This window comes from Lycorma delicatula, chromosome 5 (genome assembly GCF_047948215.1).
Source record: "Lycorma delicatula isolate Av1 chromosome 5, ASM4794821v1, whole genome shotgun sequence".
NCBI lineage: Eukaryota > Metazoa > Arthropoda > Insecta > Hemiptera > Fulgoridae > Lycorma > Lycorma delicatula.
In genome coordinates this window covers 86,488,072-86,510,592 of record NC_134459.1, presented here as the reverse complement: position 1 = coordinate 86,510,592, position 22,521 = coordinate 86,488,072, and the positions used below count along the sequence as shown (strand labels likewise).

The following is a 22,521-nucleotide window of genomic DNA, read 5'->3' as shown; positions in this document are numbered from 1 at the left end:
ATATTTCTGTTTAAATATTAAAATAATTGAAAACTTCAAATACTGAAAATTTTAAACTTAAAAATATTAAGAAAATAAACAAACATGAAAATTATATTACCGTTAAAAGGTATTTTTTAAAAAACAAAAAATAAAATATATTTAGAAATAAACTCGTGATTTCAAATTAATAATCCAGGAAAACTAGTAAATACGTACATCAATTTTATAAATGAAATGGTAAGCTTTTGGGACAGTTGGAATTAAAGTAAATCACTTTTGGATCAAAGCTAATAAATTTTACGTTTCCGGTATCTGCAGCTCGGTGTAAACAATAACAGACGTGGATACAGAGTAACACCCTATATTAACGTAAATACATAAGAGCCGGTATTTATATGTATTTATATTACCGATAATTTTAAATTAACCTAAACCAATATTTAAATCAAGTGGGAAATTAATTATTATTAGTAATCCCTTATTTATTTTAATAAAAAAATATAAAAAAGACGAATGCAATTTCAAAATGTTTAAATTTTGAACAAACCTGTATCCCGAGCATAATTTACCGGACATGGAACGGATATTTTAAATTCACTACAAATCTAGGATATTTAGTCAACAACTAACGGTTACGATGAATTTTATCAAATTTCCAGTAAAGGGACTTAGATAATATCGATTAATAATATTTGGTCATATTGTACTTGTAGTACGATATGACGTATGACTGTGTGTGTGGGCGATCTCCCCCTACCTGATGGAATGCGTTATTAGTTATTCTAGGGAGGTGGATAACCAGGGCTGGAGGTTTAGTCGATAGGGCGCAGGTATACATACCCTCTTCCTAAAACCTAGAGGGACCTGTTAGCGACCCCACACTGCTTTAGCGTCTGTAAAATGGATTCCCCACCACGACCAAAAAAAAAAATAGTGTAATGATAGTACGAGAATTTCAGACTTAATAAGATTCACTACTTGCATATAAGAAACAGAATTACAAGCATATTAATAACAACTAATTTGCCTTTACATTGTAGTAAATTGAAGAAAATGCTATTAAAAAAGTCAGAATTAAAAGTTTATTTACTTAAAACAGGTAAGAATTTATCAAAAGGAAATTTTTTTTTTAATGACGTCTATATATATAAAATAGAACTAGAATAGTTTTCATCCTTCGTTTTTTACAGAACCTGTAGGCAAGCAGACTTTGAGCCATCCGTTACCTCCTGTTCTGTGACTCATAATCCACCACCCCAAAGTAGTGGATACATTGTATGTGTGTATGTATATATATTTTTTTTCTTCTTTTTTCATTTGTTAGGTATGGAACGGTTCGCGAACAACAAAAAAAACAATAATGAACTAGTTTGAATTTTAAGAATAATATATTATTAATGATAAATTATTATAATTTTAATATTACATTATAAAATACTTATTGAAATAAGTAATTTATACCACTGAAGAGGTATAAAAAAAAAAACAAATTACATGGAGTACGAGATACTGCCTTTACTTTTTTAAACAAATAACGTAGGTAGATAAAAGATTAATTAAAATCAATCTCACGAGATATCACATGAAGGGGGAATATAATGAGTTCTCAGAAAAAAATATCGTCTTAAATAATTACGTAATTTAGAATGGTTAAGTGTTTTAATTTTTCAATAAATATATCCTGATATAAAGTAATTTTTATTAATGGTTAAATAAATAGTTTTCATAGAAAACAAAATTTGAAAGTTACAAAATTTGAAAGTTATTTGACGAAAATTACTGTAGTAATATATTTTGCAATAATAAAGTAAATATTTATAAGGTGATATCTACAATGAGAGGTGTTAGTGTAGCACACCAGTTAAGGACTCTGGGAAATTCGACTGATCGAGATCATACGGTAATGTAACAATACGGTTAACGATTTCTCGATTTTATCTTTCGAAAAAACCATTTGTTATCAAACGAAGTAATATATTTAGGCTCGTCAGGCTCGTAATAAGGCTTAATAATCCCTTTAGTTATTTAAATAATATATATATATTTTTTTAATATAAAAAATATTCTACTTTAAAACATTTAAAATTTTGAACAAATTTTTACCCCGAGCATAATTTACCGGACACGGAACGACATTATAAATCCCCGAAAAATCTAGGATATTTAGTCACCAACCAATACGACAGCGACTACTATTTCATGAACAAATAATGCAGCCTACAATATCACGAGTCTATCAGATAGCAAAATGACACTCTTTGACGTAGAATAACTACTATAAAATACTAAATTGTTCTGGTAGATTTCAGTCTTTTTGATTGGTGTAATTTTCTAACTTTAAGTAATAAATAAAATAAAAACATTTAAATTTCTTTAAAAAAAAACTCCTACTGCAATTCTACCTAATGTATTTATTGTCCTTTTTAATTAAAAATGGTGAATCCATGAGACTTCTCTACAATTGAAAATTTTCAGTAACAATATTAAATTTTATTTCAGCATGATGGTCAGTGATAACATTTAAAAATTTCTAAAAGTTTTAAACGACTCACTTTCAGATTTGTGAAAGTTTCTCTGATAAAGATCTTTCGGTGGGAGTTAATAGGCTTATGTATCTTTTACTGAAGATTGGCCAATAACTCGGGTATTATTGGTATTTATGATTAAATTAGAAAATCCTTAAGTAAATATTGATTGATACATTTGATGTAAATAGTGTTTGTTTAATAAATGGTAAAATTATATAAAAACAAAGATCTCAACACATCTGAAAAATATAAAAATGTTAAACACACTAATTACGTAAAGAAAGCAAACACTACATAGAAAGAATATACACGGTTTGGAAACCCGTTTATTATTGCTATTCAGAAAAACTTAATGGGTGTCCTAATAGTCAAAAAAGGTACCGGTAACAATCATGTTACTGGTTATTCCATTGAAGAAACTACTAATAATTACCACGAAATATTTTATAAAATCAGATTCCATTAATTTGAATTTGAACTGCCTATAATAGTAAATAATTTTTAACTTCATTTACACTAAAAAGCACCTTGTTCATTGTTTTGCTTTTTATCAAAACTATAAACATATCACAAACAAACAGTCACATTATAGATGATAAATTCGAGGGATTTTTTTTTTAGGAATATTAAATAATATAACGGTGTTTAAATTACAAAAATCTATTAATTATATTACGAATAACTAACGACTAATTAATAAATACATAATCGAATTAAATTTTTAAATATTAACAAAATAAATCAACATGAAAACATGTTCGTAAAGATACAAACAAAACGACTCTAATCATTTTATTACATTCAACTGGCTAGTTACACCGTGTCTACTTAGTTACTGAAAGGGGTAGCTACATCACGTGATTGCTATTCCAACGAATGGTTGATAAAATTGTCACGTGTTGTATGAATTGCTCCATTGGAACTTCTTCTGACAGTTATCTGAGAGTTTATTGACATCTCAATAATAATTTTTCATCTATAAACAATACAATGGCATATTCCATGCGACCATACTGACATTATCAGATAATTTCATTTTATTTTCTCTTCCGTTGGAGTGATCCACAGCATATTATTACTGTGATCAGATAAAATACTTCTATAATATCAGTAAATTTTTTTCCAATCCTTAAATAAATAATTAATATATTCTGTACAAAAAAATTCTCATTTATGGAAATCACTGAAATCCAACTATGTTATCAATACAATGTAAAACGTATTGAGAAGATTTTTGTTGAAGATTTTCATAGCATTTTTTGTGCAACATTATTTGCCAAGAGAAAATGCAAATTTTTTATTTTAATTGTTTTTATCCGTCAAATTCTTTTTTCTACTTTTATCATGCAAAGAATAAGCTTTCGATCCAAGTCTGAAGCTTAAACAAATTAATATTGTAAATGAGTCATAATTTTTCACTTTTATTTTTGAGAAGAAATGCATCTGCTATTCTCAAAAAATATCCAAAAATTTTTCTATGGGTATTAAAAAAAATCGGGATTCTCAGTAACCAAATTTCACGGTAATTTGTTGTTTCTATCTGTTACTTTTTTTTATTTCAGTTCTTTTTTTTAATAATATTTATATAATTTTTCTTATTTTTCGAAGATGGTGTCAAACTGGAAAACATAAAAAATATTAGCTCTAAACTATTTTATAAATTAAATAAATAAGAGAAGAAAAAAAATTGGAATGTAAAAAAAATATCCAAATGAGAGTAAGCCAAAAATTTTATACAATAAAAAGAATGCATATAATGTATATGTATTGTTAATATATATAATGTATATTATATATTATAAACAGGCTCAATAAATTATAATGCATATAACTAAATTCAGTTTAATACTTTAGAAAGAATTCGGTAATACTTTAGAAATTATGACACTCTCATAATTTCTAAAGTATTACCGTACAGGGAACTGTAAGAGACACCTATTTGATATAAAGAGAGTATGGAGTAGAAGACAAAATAATAATTTAATTAAAATATTTGTGTATGATACTACCGTAGTTACAGTTTTCTAGCTAAACTTAATTATTAATTTCACATTTAACTATCTCAAAGCAAAATTAATTAAATAGTAGAACAATAGTTATAAATTAACAAAACAATGGAAACATAAATCCAGACAATAATGCGTATAGAATAAGTTTAAGTTAAATTTAAATCCCGTAAATTTTAGCCATGAGAGTATTATTGTACAGCTGTAAAATAATAAGAGTACCGATAATGTGTACTGACAATATTAAAAAGTAAAGGGTACATTCGGGAATAATATAAGTTGTTAAATGTGGGAATTACGGGAACTGGCCTCGTTGTAAAATATAGATAACAACGTATACTGTCAATGGAACGAACATTTGCTTATCATAGTCAGAATATTCATTTCAGAAGAAAAGGAATTTGATAAATTGATTCATCTTCAAATCTTAAAACTATTAACGTACTGAACGATTTTGAGTATTGATATGGTAGCAGACTTCATAATAAAGTAAAATAACACAGTAATCTGAATCCTTGAAAACATTTTGGAGAACCAATAGGAGCCCAGTAAATAATGCTATTGGATAGGTATATAAATCTAGTGGTTTCTGTGAACCTGTTACATTCACGGAAAAAATTACTCAAACTACTGAGCTGAAATTTTGGGTGAACATAAATTTTATACCTGGAAAGAATATAGAATATTCTGTTGTGAAATGTTTTACTGTTTGAATATTGTTTTACTGTTTAAATATGCCATTTTAACGGCGCGGTTACAACCCGATTATGTTCCTTGCCAATATTCAACTTTACCATGGCCAAAATGTTGATTAAATTGAATTCGGAAACCATCTCTAGTATTTTAAATTAAGTTTTCTACAAACAAGGTTTATTTGACTTTTCCATATTTACTATGGTTATCGAGAAAAGTTGCTTTAAAAGTGCGACGGTGTACCGCGCGATGGTTCAATCCACAAAGCAATTGACACCCTGTTATTGTGAATAACACGGGACTGGCTGCACTTGTCTTCGGTTTCTTTACTAAAAACAAAAAAAATATATAAAATGAGAAAGGAAGTACGGTTACTTCTTTGTGGTGTTTGTCGGTTAAGAACTGTGCAAAATACTTTTTTACTCGTTCAAAGGACGAGTGACCAGCTACAACAATTATTTTTTAGATGGGGCCAACCATTAATATACCTGCTTCCATCATTTAAATTTTTGAGACTTGTGCTGGCCAAACTGTTCCTATGAATAAATTACAATACACTGATATTTTTCTATATACTGAACAGGCTTTAATTTTTATTTATCATTATTATTCTCACAAGCATGAGAATAATGAACACAGTGGGGATCTAGCAAGCGAAGGCCCCTGGCTAGATAAAAGAGCAAACAAAGCGTGCCTTGATCCGCTAGTAATGTAATAATAGCACAATAAGGTAAAACGATACTTAGTCGCGTGTGACTTCCGTGAAAATATTAATAAATAAAAATGAACTAACCTTTAACTGATTTTTTTAAAATAATTGCTCAAGAAAGATAAGATGAGATATATGGAAATGGTTAATAAGTAAATTATTCGGGCCAATAAGGATTTGCAAGAGATATTTTAGTTCAACGAGTGATGTACCTTTGTATAATAGTCCTATCCTTTGATGGAGTGAACAACAGAAATCAGATCACTGATTCAGGTAATATTAGATGTACTTTGGCTCAAGTACATTGGAAGTAGACCACCCACCGGGGCAATCTAGTGTTTATGTGGTAATGTGTGCAATTACCATGAATTCAGTTAATACGGCATATGATTGAAGTTTAGCGAGAACAATGATTTGAAAGAAGTTACCGCAAACTTATTTAAAGTTAAACGCATTGTGAGAGATGATTCAAAGTACTTACAGGTAATTACAACGGGTAAAAATAAGTAACCACAGCTCTCTGTTAACTCATATATATGTGTGTGTGTGTATAACAAAAATATTCAGATACAAAATATGTCATTATGCAAATAATAGAAATAAATGTAAATAAGCAGATAACATATTTAGATCAAAATATTTAATAATTATAATAATTCTTCATATAATTCATATTATAATTCTTCAGGTAAAAAAAAAAAAACAATTTACAATAAAATATTTACCTATATGTATCAAAATATAAGTAATATATTTTGTTTCAAATAAAACAACACGTTTCGCCTTCAATGCCAATCTTTATCAAGTGCAACTGACAAGGCTGGAGTTCACTTGATAAAGTCTGAAGGCGAAACCTTGTGTTGTATTGTTTTGTATTTTGTTTTCTTTTAAGAAATAATATTATAATATTGTAAATTGGTTGTTTTTACCTGAAGAATTATAATTTGTGATCTAAATATTTTATCTATTTCTTTTATTTGTGAAATGACTTATTTGGGATCTGAATATTTTGTGTTCCTGTTATTATAACATCCACATCCAACCGAGAAGTTATCATTTATTATAATATGTATACATATAAACTGTTGACATATATATATATATATATATGTCGGAGAATAAAGTACAGTGGAGTATCTTCCGACAAAGCGATGAGAATGTTCTTTAGAATATCTGTATTTTTGGTAGTTTTAAGAAATGTACTATTGCTTGTAATGTTTTGTAAAATAAGGTTTAAATTGTTTTATTGCGGTAGGCTTAGGCCTAGGTAGGCACATAGTTGTCAACGTAGTCGGGATCCCAGGACGATAGGGGTATCATAAAATTAATAAGGAAAAGGAAATATGCAGTAGGCATATTATTTGAGAATATTGAGAAAGGGCAGTCTTGCTTTGGAACCGAGATCGAACAGACGTCCTGGTGATCGCGAATTCGTTATTTCCCTGAGCCTCGGTCTATCGCAGGTTGTTTTAATATTGTTTGAATTCTAAATTGAATTAATCTTATATTATAATTCGTGTACTGCTGAGTTGTTGATAAGTGATAATTATCATTTGTAATTATTTCATTGTACGAGTTATCTACTCATTTTTGTTAATTGAACTTTATTATAATCTTATATATTCTCCACTTGTAATAATAAAAATGAGTGAAACACAAAACGTTGAACCCCTGACAAATCTCCTCGCCTATCCGACATATATATATATATACATAAGATGTTAAAAGAAAATTTCAGTTTTAAGATAAATTTTTGCGCTTTTATAAAGATAAGCTATGTTTATAAACATGATTATATCCTGATTTTAACAACACTAATTATAATTTATTATCATGTTAAGGCGTACTGAAATAGTAATAACGACTATCTTTTTTGTATTTCAGTTCTATAACTGCGTGAACTAATGAAGAAGTTAATTAGAAAACGGATGGAAAAATGGATAAAGAATGATTCGAAAAAATTCGAATTGTGAAAGAATGTATTTTTGCATAACCTGAAAAAAAAATTGTACAAAAAGCTGTTGGCCGTTTTAGGGATTAAATTTTAATCGTGTAAAAATGTATTTAAAGAACATAGATTCTTCCTTAGTTTTCCTAGAGTTCGTTTTTTATTGTCAACATTGTAATGAATTGAAATTACATGACAAAAAAAATATTTAGCATAATTTCCTATATTTTAAATCCTAAAAAAATTATGCTTCGAATTATTGATTATTGGTAAACCTAACACAATAATTGTCATTAATTATTGGTATAATTAACACAATATAATTCGTACAATATTATTTTTTATTAGTTTATTACGTACATATATGTATATATATATATATATATATATATATATATATATTCATAATTTGCTTATTATAATGTAACTAATCTAATGTGTAGTTTTAAATTGTAGTAGTTATAAATTGTTTGTGACAATCACAAATCACTTCTAATAGCTTACAAAACTCATTAAATTAATATTAAGTAATAATCAAATCAGGCTGCTTTTTGAAAAATCTCCCAGTTAAGCAGTTACAAAGATATCAAATTTTAGCCAAACAACTTCTAAAATATACTTATATATGCATACGAATTAAACAGTCTTTTAAAAGGTTATCTCCCTTATTTAATTTTCTGCCTTTATTTAATTTTTTATATAGAAAAAAATCAACATTTTTTATTAAAACATTTTTATTGATTTTTATGTATTTAACATTATTTTAAATTTATTTTTATGTATTTTATGTATGGAAACGTATGAAACACCTATATATATATAATTATAACCGGAAGGTAATTTTAAAGTCGGATTTTATTGAAAAAAAATATTTTTTAAATTGCTAGATTACAACGTTTTATTTTTAGTATTGTAATCGCAAAAAATGTTGGTTTTCAGATTTCAACGGTATCCATTTTGACCATCCCTGGATCCATTTAGCCTAGTTTCGACGTGACGTCTGTACGTACGTACATATGTATCTCGCGTAACGCAAAAACGATTAGCCGTGGGTTGTTGAAATTTTTGATTTGGGACTGTTGTAACATCTAGTTGTGCACCTCCCTTTTAATTGCAATCAACTTAACGAAAAGTGTTCAAAAGTGCCCTTTCTTTTTTCTTAACTGCAGTAATACGCCCTCACTGAGAGCTTTCCAACGATATATCATAAGTGGTATTTATTTTCATTGGTTCCAGAGTTATAACCACAAAAAAGTTTAATTAATGAAATATTTGGATCTTACAAGGGGCACCACATCGGTTCAAATCAGACTTCATCTCCTTTTTTTTAACTTTTTTTTGTTAATTTAAATATATTGATTTATTAATCTCTGATTATAAAAAAGGTTTTACGATAAATAACATTTTAACAATAACAATAAAAAAATTATAAAAAATATAAGTTATTAATGAAATAAAATTTTATGTACTTTTCTATTAAAAAAAATATGTATATGTAATTTAATAGGCGTACATAGAATTATGTGTTGTACACATCAGATTTTTTTGATTTTTTTACATGTGACCTGTGCGTACATAGTATTACTAAATAAAAAGTTTTCTTATAACTCAATATACATCAGCTTAACAATAACTTTTATTGTATTTTATAGATTGAGAATATGAGAATAAATTGACAATATTTCTATAACTGAAATTATAGAAAACTTATTTAACCAAAATCAATAAACTAGGAGAATTTAATACAATGCAAATATTCTTCTACCGAAATATATGAGGGAACTGCATTCAATAAAATTTAAGGTGGAAATGTAATCCGTTTTAATATTTAGATAAGATTAAATCTAACTGTGTATATAATGCTTTGCAATAAAATTATGAAATTAGCATAGCCTACAAAAATTAAAATTTCTAACTTCTCCATTTCTAGCATTACGCCAGTAGAAATTGATTTTTTACTACTAATAAAAATACCATTCTCTTTTACTTTCCCGTCTAGCGGTATAGAAGAGCCTATTGCTTTAGAAGGGAAAGTATTGTAATCGGTCCAATTAGAGCACATACGGCTTTTTGTGGCGTTATGGCATCCAAGGAAACCAAAAACCGGATGGAAATTTTCCGGATTTCGTATGTACGTGAACTACTAACTTCGTATGTATCTCTAGAACTAATCGACCGATTTTGACCAAACTTTATTAGATTATTTCCATATATGGGCATTGATGCCGTTAAATTTTCAACTTAAAAGGTCAAGGGGTTGAGACTGTAGAGGAAGGTCACCTTCAGTATCTCAAGATTTCGCCTTTTTACGCACATTTAACAATTAAGAAGTTATAATATCTGTTCCCCAAAAAATGCTCTAAATAAACTAGTGGTTAAGTGGATATACTGTTCAATAGAACCCTTTCTCACAACAAGGAGCGCTAGTGTAGCGCTGACGTACAGCTGCTGTAGTCGTCTGCTATGATGTGACGTCACAGGTGAAGGGTAGAATAAATAAATTAATAATATTTAAAGCGTAAAAAAGTATTTAAAATGGTGCTAGTACCGGCAACCCACGCGAATGTAATACGGTATGCGCGCGCGCTTTATTTAGAATCACTGAATAAAATATATATATTTAAATAAAATGGTAAATATTTTTAATTAACTTCTGTGTATCAGAAGTGCATCAGAAAAAAATCCGCGTGACGAGAAACTCCTACAACTGTGTTGCCAGCTTTTTTTTCGAATTTAATCACTAACTAAGCTAGAAGACTGTGCGTCAGAATATGGATTGGAAATTTTGTAGCGTATGGTAAATAACATGTCTGACTGGTATCTGAATCCAGAATCTTTCAGATGAAATTCTGATAAAACACCACACAACAATGGAAGTTCGCAGGTTAACTATAAAGTCAATCAATAGGTTAAAATTGTAACCTATTTGATGACTTCATCGTATTTTAACTTGTCTGAATTGAAAGGTCTTAATTACAAAAAACAGTGTTCTCCGTTCTTACAGCCCTCAAATTTAAAAAGTAAGTACTGAATTAAAAAGTAATATAAATATCTTACCTGTCAAATAATTCAATATTGAAAAACACGTATTCCCCACTGTCGATCATATTTAGTTCTTCCGCTGCTAGAAGAATTTCTCTCACTTGCCTTGGATTTGCACATAACACCACAACTGTAACATTAAAAAAAAATTTTTTTATTAGTTAAATTATTAACATATCATATTATTTATGTTAGTGTAGAATTTTTCATGTTGTTTTGGTGTGGAACCAAAACATCATGAAAACAACATTTCATGCCAGCTGAAATGTTGTTAACACAAAAAATGATGAAATCCAACCAAACTTGGTAAAGATATGATCTTTACTAAAACACCTACACTCGTTTAATTTTTACACAACTCAATGCTGTTTAAATGATAATTATCGCAGTTATGATTGGCTGTTCTGTGGATTTGAAAGTCCTAGGGATCTATTATTATCTATAATATAAAGTAGGAAATATAGTTAATAGAAGAGACAGACTTATAGGCCACATATTAATGCATCCTGGAATAGCCGCTTTAATATTGGAGGGACAGGTAGAAAGAAAAAATTGTGCAGGCAGGCAACGTTTGGAATATGTAAAACAAATTGTTAGGGATGTAGGATGTAGGGGGTATACCGAAATGAAACGACTAGCACTAGATAGGGAATCTTGGAGAGCTGCATCAAACCAGTCAAATGACTGAAGACAAAAAAAAGTAGGAAATATAAGTTAAAATATTCTATAATAAATTTCACCCAATGAAACAATTATTTTCCTTCTCCGTCTCAGTTTAAGATGAGAACATTTTTCATATAAGCCTACTTATAGTTCCTAATTACATTACTTCTAATGAAATTGTATAAGTAATTCATAATAATGTTTCACGCGCGATAAAATGTCTATAAATACTGATCATATCTCTCAGCTTCCAAGAGTGGCTTCATCATGTATGTATATAGAGAATTCTACACCATATTCCATTTTAGAACCATCAGTATAGATTTTTATATATTCTTCAAAGTTACTGATGATTGACGAAAATTCCTGTTGGTTTCTCTTTTAATTTTCCATAAGAGAGATCTAATCTTGTGTTTATATTTTGGTATAAGCCAAAATGTTTCTTTCGTAGAAACTGCTAATGTATTAAAACTGTAATTCATCTCCTTCAGAATTAGTCACTACGGACATAACTTTCAATGATAAGGAATCAAATTTATTCACTTAACTTCTTCGGTTATATTTATTGAAATTTTAATTGGCTTAAATCAATATATCACGTGTAATTTTTTTTAAGTAGAAAATTACTACAGATGACAAAAGTATACAATAATTATGAAGTAATTTATGTGAAAACTACATTAAAATTTTATAATCAAGGAATAAAAAGAATTGCAAATAAATAACAGAATATTTAAAAAATTTAATACATTTTAGGATAAATTCTTGCAGAATAGCTTGACGGATATGAATGCATATTACACAACAATGAGCTTAATATGAGTTGATTATTAATCGAAAAAAGTTTCAATAGTTAAAAAAACACAATATATTTTTATAGTACAAATATAAAACTGACATTACTGTGCTTCGATAACAGCCTTAGTAATCTATACTTTAACCCACTTAAAAAATGTTTATAGAACATACAGTAAATGTATACTTTAAATCTTAATGTTTAGTTTTAAATGATACTTTAATTATTTCTATTTAGTAGAATTAAAATAAAAAATGAGATTTAAGATATGCATATTACCATTATCATCTTTATTTTAAAATTGATAAGATACCTCCTGTATTTTCTTTACTTTAAATTAAATTATAATTTTTACAGATTTTGCTTTAAAATTGATTCGTCTAGTTGATGTACAGATTCAGCACATTCTCGGTCACGAGTTTTAATGACCGTCACTTTTAAAAGTTTATTATAATAGCTTTTCCAGCAGAAACAGTGGATACGTGACCACAGTCCACACACAAGCACTATCTCTATCTTTTATTGAAGAGATTATTTTACGTATAACGGCATTAACATCAAATATCTACCACAGATGATTTTCTATATTCACAAGTACAAGCAAACTATCTCAATAATGTTTTATTCTGCTTTTTCAGTAATCAATTTTTCAGAGACTTCATTATAAACTTTTAAAAAATAAGATTAAAAATATATATACGTATAAATAAAAAAAGAACATCATGTAAAAAAGAAATAGTCCTTGTCAACACGTATTCTTTTTAATTAACTTCAAATCTCACTTACATTTTATTATTTTATATTAATAACCCCAAACTTGAAAACAGCATTTCATTAACCTACATAAATAAACTATTATTGCATTACATCATATATAAATTTAATAGAAATTATTAGGTATATTAGCAATTGATTGCTAATAAACCTAATTGTAAAACATGTTATTTGCATGATAATAAATAATACCATCAGTAATACCTATCATTAAATTTATCAATTCTGAAAGCATATTGTCACATATTCCTATTGCAAACAACATAACCCCCTAAACAACATTTGCGTAAATAAAATGTTAACGATACATAAACCAGGTATTACAGGTTATTGATGCAATGAGACTTACTTTGGGACACTAGCACTTTGGTCGATATTCATAACAATGAAGTTACATAATTCATAAGTATCCTATACAACTCTGTGAGTAGTATATCAATTATACAGCAAACGAAAGGATTTATACAACAGCATTCTATTTACACTTAAGTATTCGATGTAAGCAAACTTTCAGAGCCAATATTGTTTTAAGCGCACATATGTGTACGTTATAAATAAAAATTTTGAAAAAAAGGTTATTTTTACTTCCTTGTACGAAGTAAAGGAAGTATTGTGATCCCGAAAAATTTCGGTATTCAGATTTCAACGGTAATATCCATTTTGACCATCCCTGAATCCATTTTGACTAGTTTCAGTATAACGTCTGTACGTATATATGTGCGTAGGTATGTATCTCGCATAACTGAAAACCGATTAGGCATAGGATGTTGAAATTTTGAATTCCGGATTGTTGTAATATCTAGTTGTGTCCTTCCCTTTTTGAGTGCAATCGACTGGACCAAAAGTGTCCAAAAAAAGCCCAAAATCCAATATATTTCGATTTTTAACTTTTTTTTTAACTGCAGTAATAAGCCCTCATTGAGTACTTTTCAAGGATATATCATAATTGATATATGAATCATGAGACCTTGCCGTTGGTGAGGGGGCTTGAGTGCTCAGGGATACAGAGTAGCTGGACCGAAGGTGCAACCATATCGGAGAGGTATCTGTTGAGAGCCAGACTAAGGAATGATTCCTGAAAGAGGGCAGCAGCTCTTTCAGTAGTTGTTAGGGGCGTGAGTCAGGACGACTTAAACGGCCGTATCAACATCACTCAGTCCTCTGAGTACTGCGCAGCTGAAAGCAATGGAAAACTACAGCTGCTTTTTTTCCAAGAAAATGTGGCTCTCTGCATTTTCACATAGCAATAATGGAGGCGCCTTCCTTGGTAAAATATTCCGGAGGTAAAATAGTCCCCCGTTCGGATCTCCGGGTGGGGACTACTAAGGAAGGGGTCACCAGAAAATTAAAAAATAACATTCTACGAGTCGGAGCGTGGAATGTTAGAAGCTTGAAAAAGGTTGGTAGGCTAGAGAATTTAAAAAGGGAAATGGGTAGGACAAATGTGGATATAGTAGGAATTAGTGAGGTTCGGTGGGAAGAGGAAGGCGACTTTTGGTCAGGTGATTTTAGAGTAATTAACTCAGCGTCAAATAATGGGCAGGCAGGAGTAGGTTTCGTGATGAACAAGAAGATAGGAAGGAGAGTGGAGTATTTCAAAACGCATAGCGATAGAATCATTGTAATAAGGATAAAATCAAAACCTAAACCGACAACGATTGTTAACGTCTATATGCCTACAAGCGCCCATGATGATGATGAGGTAGAGTGTGTATACGAAGAGATTGATGAAGCAATTAAACACGTAAAGCAATTAAAAGGAGATGAAAATTTAATAATAATTGGAGATTGGAATGCAAGCATTGGAAAAGGCAAGGAAGGAAATATAGTGGGTGAATACGGGCTGGGCAAAAGGAATGAAAGAGGGGACCAACTTATAGAGTTTTGCACGAAGTATAATTTAGTAATTGCCAACACCCAATTTAAAAATCATAACAGAAGAATATACACTTGGAAAAAGCCAGGCGATACTGCAAGGTATCAGATAGATTATATCATGGTTAAGCAAAGATTTAGAAATCAACTCGTTGACTGCAAAACTTACCCTGGAGCAGACATTGATAGCGACCATAATTTGGTGATAATGAAATGTAGATTGGGGTTTAAAAACCTGAAAAAAAGGTGTCAGATGAATCGGTGGAATTTAGAGAAGCTTGAGGAAGAGGAGGTAAAGAAGATTTTTGAGGAGGACATCGCAAGAGGTCTGAGTAAAAAAGATAAGGTAGAAAATGTAGAAGAAGAATGGGAGAATGTTAAAAAGGAAATTCTTAAATCAGCAGAAGCAAACTTAGGCGGAATAAAGAGAACCGGTAGAAAACCTTGGGTTTCAGACGATATATTGCAGCTGATGGATGAACGTAGAAAATATAAGAATGCTAGTGATGAAGAAAGTAAAAGGAACTATCGGAAATTAAGAAATGCTATAAACAGGAAGTGCAAACTGGTGAAAGAAGAGTGGATTAAAGAAAAGTGTTCAGAAGTGGAAAGAGAAATGAACATTGGTAAAATAGACGGAGCATACAGGAAAGTTAAGGAAAATTTTGGGGTACATAAATTAAAATCTAATAATGTGTTAAACAAAGATGGTACACCAATATATAATACGAAAGGTAAAGTCGATAGATGGGTGGAATATATTGAAGAGTTATACGGAGGAAATGAATTAGAAAATGGTGTTATAGAGGAAGTTGAGGAGGATGAAATGGGAGAAACAATACTGAGATCTGAATTTAAGAGAGCATTAAAAGATTTCAATGGCAGAAAGGCTCCTGGAATAGACGGAATACCTGTAGAATTACTGCGCAGTGCAGGTAAGGAAGCGATTGATAGATTATACAAACTGGTGTGTAATATTTATGAAAATGGGGAATTTCCATCAGACTTCAAAAAAAGTGTTGTAGTAATGATACCAAAGAAAGCAGGGGCAGATAAATGTGAAGAATACAGAACAATTAGTTTAACTAGTCATGCATCAAAAATCTTAACTAGAATTTTATACAGAAGAATTGAGAGGAGAGTGGAAGAAGTGTTAGGAGAAGACCAATTTGGTTTCAGGAAAAGTATAGGGACAAGGGAAGCAATTTTAGGCCTCAGATTAATAGTAGAAGGAAGATTAAAGAAAAACAAACCAACATACTTGGCGTTTATAGACGTAGAAAAGGCTTTCGATAACGTAGACTGGAATAAAATGTTCAGCATTTTAAAAAAATTAGGGTTCAAATACAGAGATAGAAGAACAATTGCTAACATGTACAGGAACCAAACAGCAACAATAACAATTGAAGAACATAAGAAAGAAGCCGTAATAAGAAAGGGAGTCCGACAAGGATGTTCCCTATCTCCGTTACTTTTTAATCTTTACATGGAACTAGCAGTTAATGATGTTAAAAAACAATTTAGATTCGGAGTAACAGTACAAGGTGAAAAGATAAAGATGCTACGATTTGCTGATGATATAGTAATTCTAGCCGAGAGTAAAAAGGATTTAGAAGAAACAATGAACGGCATAGATGAAGTCCTACGCAAGAACTATCGCATGAAAATAAACAAGAACAAAACAAAAGTAATGAAATGTAGTAGAAAAAACAAAGATGGACCGCTGAATGTGAAAATAGGAGGAGAAAAGATTAAGGAGGTAGAAGAATTTTGTTATTTGGGAAGTAAAATTACTAAAGATGGACGAAGCAGGAGCGATATAAAATGCCGAATAGCACAAGCTAAACGAGCCTTCAGTAAGAAATATAATTTGTTTACATCAAAAATTAATTTAAATGTCAGGAAAAGATTTTTGAAAGTGTATGTTTGGAGTGTCGCTTTATATGGAAGTGAAACTTGGACAATCGGAGTATCTGAGAAGAAAAGATTAGAAGCTTTTGAAATGTGGTGCTATAGGAGAATGTTAAAAATCAGATGGGTGGATAAAGTGACAAATGAAGAGGTATTGCGGCAAATAGATGAAGAAAGAAGCATTTGGAAAAATATAGTTAAAAGAAGAGACAGACTTATAGGCCACATACTAAGGCATCCTGGAATAGTCGCTTTAATATTGGAAGGACAGGTAGAAGGGAAAAATTGTGTAGGCAGGCCACGTTTGGAGTATGTAAAACAAATTGTTGGGGATGTAGGATGTAGAGGGTATACTGAAATGAAACGACTAGCACTAGATAGGGAATCTTGGAGAGCTGCATCAAACCAGTCAAATGACTGAAGACAAAAAAAAAAAATCATAATTGGTACTTATTTTCATTGATTCCAGAGTTATAGCAAAATAAAATTTTAATTAATGAAATATTTGGATTTTACAAGGGGAAGGCACATCGCTTCGAATCCGACTTCATGTCCTTTTTTTATTTTTTTTTATTTAATTTAAATGTATTAATTTATAAATAAATATTAACCTCTGATGGTAAGAAAAGTTTTACAATAAATAATAATCAATAACAATAAAAGAAAAAAAATGAAAATATCAGAAGTTATTAATGAAATAGAATTTTATGTACTTTTCATTTTTAAAAAAATGTGTAAATGTAATTTAATAGGATACAAGGAAATCATGCGGATCCACATCAGAGTTTTAGTTTTCTTTTCTTTTAGAGATCTGTTTAGAAAAATTCGAATCGATACGATATTTGGAGATGAAGATATTCTGTCTTATTTTAAACGCTTTTTATCGTTGAAATAATGGAAAGAAGATTGCAAAATGTGATAAGAGCAAAGAAAAAGGATTATATTCTATGTTAAGTACATATTTTTGGATTTTTTTGTTTTTGAAAGTTACCTCGGACATTTTGCACTTTACCTCGGAAATGTCACATAAATACTACATAAACGTTTTGTTTTAAAATGTTCAACCGCTAACGAAATAAAACACCTAATTTTTAGCTTTCGTAATGTAAATATAGTTTCTTACAAAAAAAAGCGACCATTTCCATCTCTGTATTCTTTTTTATATGAACCTTTTCATGTGCTACGAAATCTTACATTTATAATTTCAGAGAATCTTTGAATGCTCAATTTTTATGTGGTTTTTCATGAAAATTTTCCGCTTATGTAAGCTGGTTTACAAAGATTTTATGTTAACTACATATTTATATGGAAAAAAATTAGTTAATATTAACAGATCAATAAAACAAAATCATCAGTTTTTTGAGTGTACACAAACAGAAAAATTCTAGAAAATACTCCGCTCTCTCAAAAAAGTTACTAAATCAACTTAATATAATTTGTAAATAAATATACAACCATTTATTGTGATTAATATAACATAATTTATAATCATTTCACCTTATTCCTATGAATCCTTTACGTTTATTTTTATTTATATAAATTTTAGATATTAATTTTTACCAATCCTACAATGTTTCCTTGATTATAAATCGGCTTTATTTGAAGGAGTGAGATTTTAGTACTTGGCCAATTATACTATCTTGGTTTGATTTTTAATTATTTAAATTTCACTTAATTCCTTTCAGCAATTACTTCTGCGCAGAAGTAATTGCCTCTTTTCTCTCACTCCTTTTTTTCTCAAGCTATCTTTTCTATACACTTCCTCCGGAGATCCTGCTCGTTCCATTATTCCATCGTGTTGTTGGTCTTCCTCACACTTCTCATCGACAACGGATATCATTCTCACTTTCTATGACCATCTTCCATAATTTGTTCCCATATATGGCTTGTCCAATTCCATATTTTTCACAATTGTTGTTTTTGTTATGTTTATTAATTGTTGTTAATATTAATTCAAATACGTCGTATTTACTTACTATTCTATGAACAGATTGTAAAGTGGTTGTGTCATTATAATAAAAAAAGAAGAGTCAAACTTATAAGCCACATCTTAAGGCATCCTGGAATAGTCGCTTTGATATTGGAGAGACAGGCAGAAGGGAAAAATTGTGCAGGCATGCAACGTCTGTAGTTTGTAAAACAAATTGCTAGGGATTTAGGACGTAGGAGTATACCGACATGAAACGACTGGCACTAGATAGGGAATCTTGGAGAACTGCATTAAACCAGTCAAATGATTGAAAACAAAAGACTTTAAAAAAATTAATTATAATTAAATATATATAAAAATATATTAGTAAATATAATTAATATTAAATTAATTAAATATAATTTTTATAGTAGAATTAATGAATAATTAGTAATTATTCAGAAAAATAAAAATTAAAGACATCATATTTTTTTGTGAATTCCTTTTGTGTATGATTAAGGGTAAAAAATAAAAATACAGCTGAATTATGATTGGTTGGTCCTATGATAATGTAATTACCAGTTAAATGTAAATAATATACATACGACATTTATTATTAGTAAATAATAAAAATTAATACATAATAAGTATATAAGAAATAAATTGTTTTAGCCCAGAAAATCGACAACTACAACCTAAAGGTAAAAAAAATGGTTATTTATTTTTAGTCATCAAATTCATTATGACATCATGAATGATACTGTAATCAAAATATATGATATCACAACCACAAAAAAAAAACAATTTCATCGTAAAAGTGCTAGTGAATCTCCTTATGACATAAAAATGATCAAATCAAAAAATGAAATGGTGAAAAATATAAACCTCCAAATTCGAAAAAAATAGTATTTTTAAAATTATAAAGGTTTACTCGCCACAGGACTTTCAAAATAAAAACAAAAAAAAACTGATTTAGAAAAAAAAACAAACAAGTTTCTTAATCGTTAAGAGCAACATCTATTTAGAGCAATATTATTTTGTTATTTATTATTTTGTAATTGAAACACCCCCGTATCGAATGAACCTATAAAATATCAATTTAAAATGTATAAAAATATCTTTTTTTTCGGATTTGGGCATATAATTTTTTAAGGGTTTCTTAGCCTCACACTGTAAGTGTTTTTAGATGATCTGTATTATTCACCATTTTTTTTTATATTTCATAATGTTTTTGTCATTAGGAGATTCACTAATACTTTTACAATGAGAATTTTTTGGTGGTTGCGTTTTTAATGCTATCTGAGGACTGACCGACCGGCTAATAAACGTAGTAAGTTGTGCAGATAATTTAATCAATTAATCGCAACGATAATATTAAATACATGCTCATATTGAATTGTATTACATTCGTTCTAATTATAATAATTTTTTAAAAGATTGTTTCCATTATTTATAGATTACGTAAAAAAAAAAAATAATAAGTATTAGATTACATTAAGCAAAGAATTATATGTTCTTTATAAGTGTGCTGTAAAAATATTCCTTTCAATTAATTTCCGTATAAAGTTAGACAATGTCTTATTAAAAGTTTTATTACTTACAGAAAAAATTGTAAAATTCCTTTTACTATTCTATTATCCACCTTAATTACTATTACGTATGAATTTTTTTACTAACTATATTGGCTAACAACTCAGAATATTGAAATTCATAATGAATTTTTTTTTTAATTTAAATGAATTAAAATATTGGTGTTCAATATAAAGTAAAGAGATTGTGCTGCATCAACTATAAAAAAAAGAACAGAAAGTGAAATATTTAAAAATTGTTAATATTTTTCCGTTACTGGATCTATGAAATATTTTATTGAATTGTCGAGAAAATTGTTGAAAAGTTACCTTATACCAAATATTCAACCTTACTTTTCAACCGTTACAGTTAACCGGTATACTGTAACATTTATCGAAATAAAATTTGTTTCAGAATAAATAAATAAAGATGGTTGTTATATCACAAACTAATATAGAGAACAATAAGAGACTGGAATGGTCAGCTCACAAAAAAGAATCGTAGGAATTCTACCGGTCATTTTTTATGTTTTTTCGGTTAAAATTAGGATTGTAGAACTATTTTAATTTTCTAACCCATCAATCCTATATTAATTTAAAATGCATTAAATTCTTTTTTTTTGTATTAATTCAATATTCATCCCCATGAAATTCCATTACCAACTGATAATTGTTTTCTAACCATAGACAAAAATGTACAAGTTATGGTAGATTTCTTCATTTTTTATATAATCCCAAAGTTTGGGAACCTAGTTGAAAAATAGTTATGTTAAAGCAGGGATTACATCAGAACAAAAAGGCAATAATATTAGTGCTGCGAAATTTAATGTCATAGTTGTCTTCTATAAATATTAATATTTCTATATACACAAAAAAATTATAATAATATAATTAATTAAAGATTAAAGAAAAAATTACATAAATACACATTAACTCTCTTATTACGTAAAGTACATGTTAATTGTCCGTAATTAATTGAATAAAAAACATTATTTATAACAAACAACAAAACTTGTACGAAATTAAGTTTAAATAAAATTAATCTTAAACAGGTTTTAGCTAGGCAATTTTGAAGTTTTTATACTTTATTCAAAACGTCTTGTACTTTCTTTAAATAGGACATTTTAGCATCCAATAGAATTCCTGTTAGTTGTCCTTGAGGAATGGTAAGTATGAAATTCCTATATTAACACACATCCTCCAAATTCGTAGATAAAACATATATTTTTCCTTGAATTTGATGTTTTTTTTTCTGTTAACATCTAGGATCTAAAGATTAACAATTATATTCGTTACATTTCAGAGGATTAACTAGATTACCTTCATAAAATTTTTAATCTAAAATTTCGTTATTGTATTTTAAAAAGATAAACACAATAATATAGTATAATTATAAATATAGATACTGAAATCTAAGTAAATTTTCAAATAATTCTGCTGTAACGTGAGGATTTATCACAATGAAATTCATTAAAAAAAAAGTCAGATGAAAAGTAACAGGGGTGATTCGAAATATAGTTGTATCAAAGTTAGAAAATACTTGCACACAATATTTTGGATTTATGTCCCTCATTCATCCAAATACAAGCAAACACAAGAGAAGATGTAAATGTACCATGATATGAGCCTGCTAATCGATAGAAAATGCAGTTCATTATACTGAGTGATTCACGAAAAATGTAACAATTTTTCAGGACATTTTCTACTGAAATACGGTTCTGGGACCTATTTTTTATTTCAACTTTAGGTCATATTTCATACAAAACCAGTAAATTTACCCCTTAAATTGGATCCCAAAAGTTACAGTCTGGCTTAATTTTATAAGGCGCAAAGATATCGTCCTATATCTTTTGCCAGCCGACACGCGCTAATGAAGCATTTCCGAATCCATATCTATTTGAATTTTTTTCTTAATTTCACCAATAGGACACGTCTTGAAAGTTTGTTATATTCTTCATGAATCACCTTGTTTAAAAATTTATTAATTGATTCTACAACTAATTATGCAAAATGAAAAATATTGAAACTAGATCCTTTTTTGTTATATTTATAAATCAAGGGAAAAAATTTAGGATAGACGTCACCAAAGTAAACAAGGTGTACAATGAGACAAATTG

At 28.9% G+C, this 22,521-nt stretch overlaps 1 protein-coding gene across 1 annotated transcript in view; it reads right to left on the bottom strand.

Moving 5' to 3' along the window:
• The window catches only part of LOC142325158 (atrial natriuretic peptide receptor 1), a 1,463,037-nt gene that overhangs the window by 888,260 nt on the left and 552,256 nt on the right, over positions 1–22,521 (bottom strand). The window contains exon 4 of the mRNA XM_075366562.1: positions 10,924–11,038. Coding sequence (XP_075222677.1) covers positions 10,924–11,038 — 115 coding nt within the window. The remainder of the gene's footprint in view (positions 1–10,923; positions 11,039–22,521) is intronic.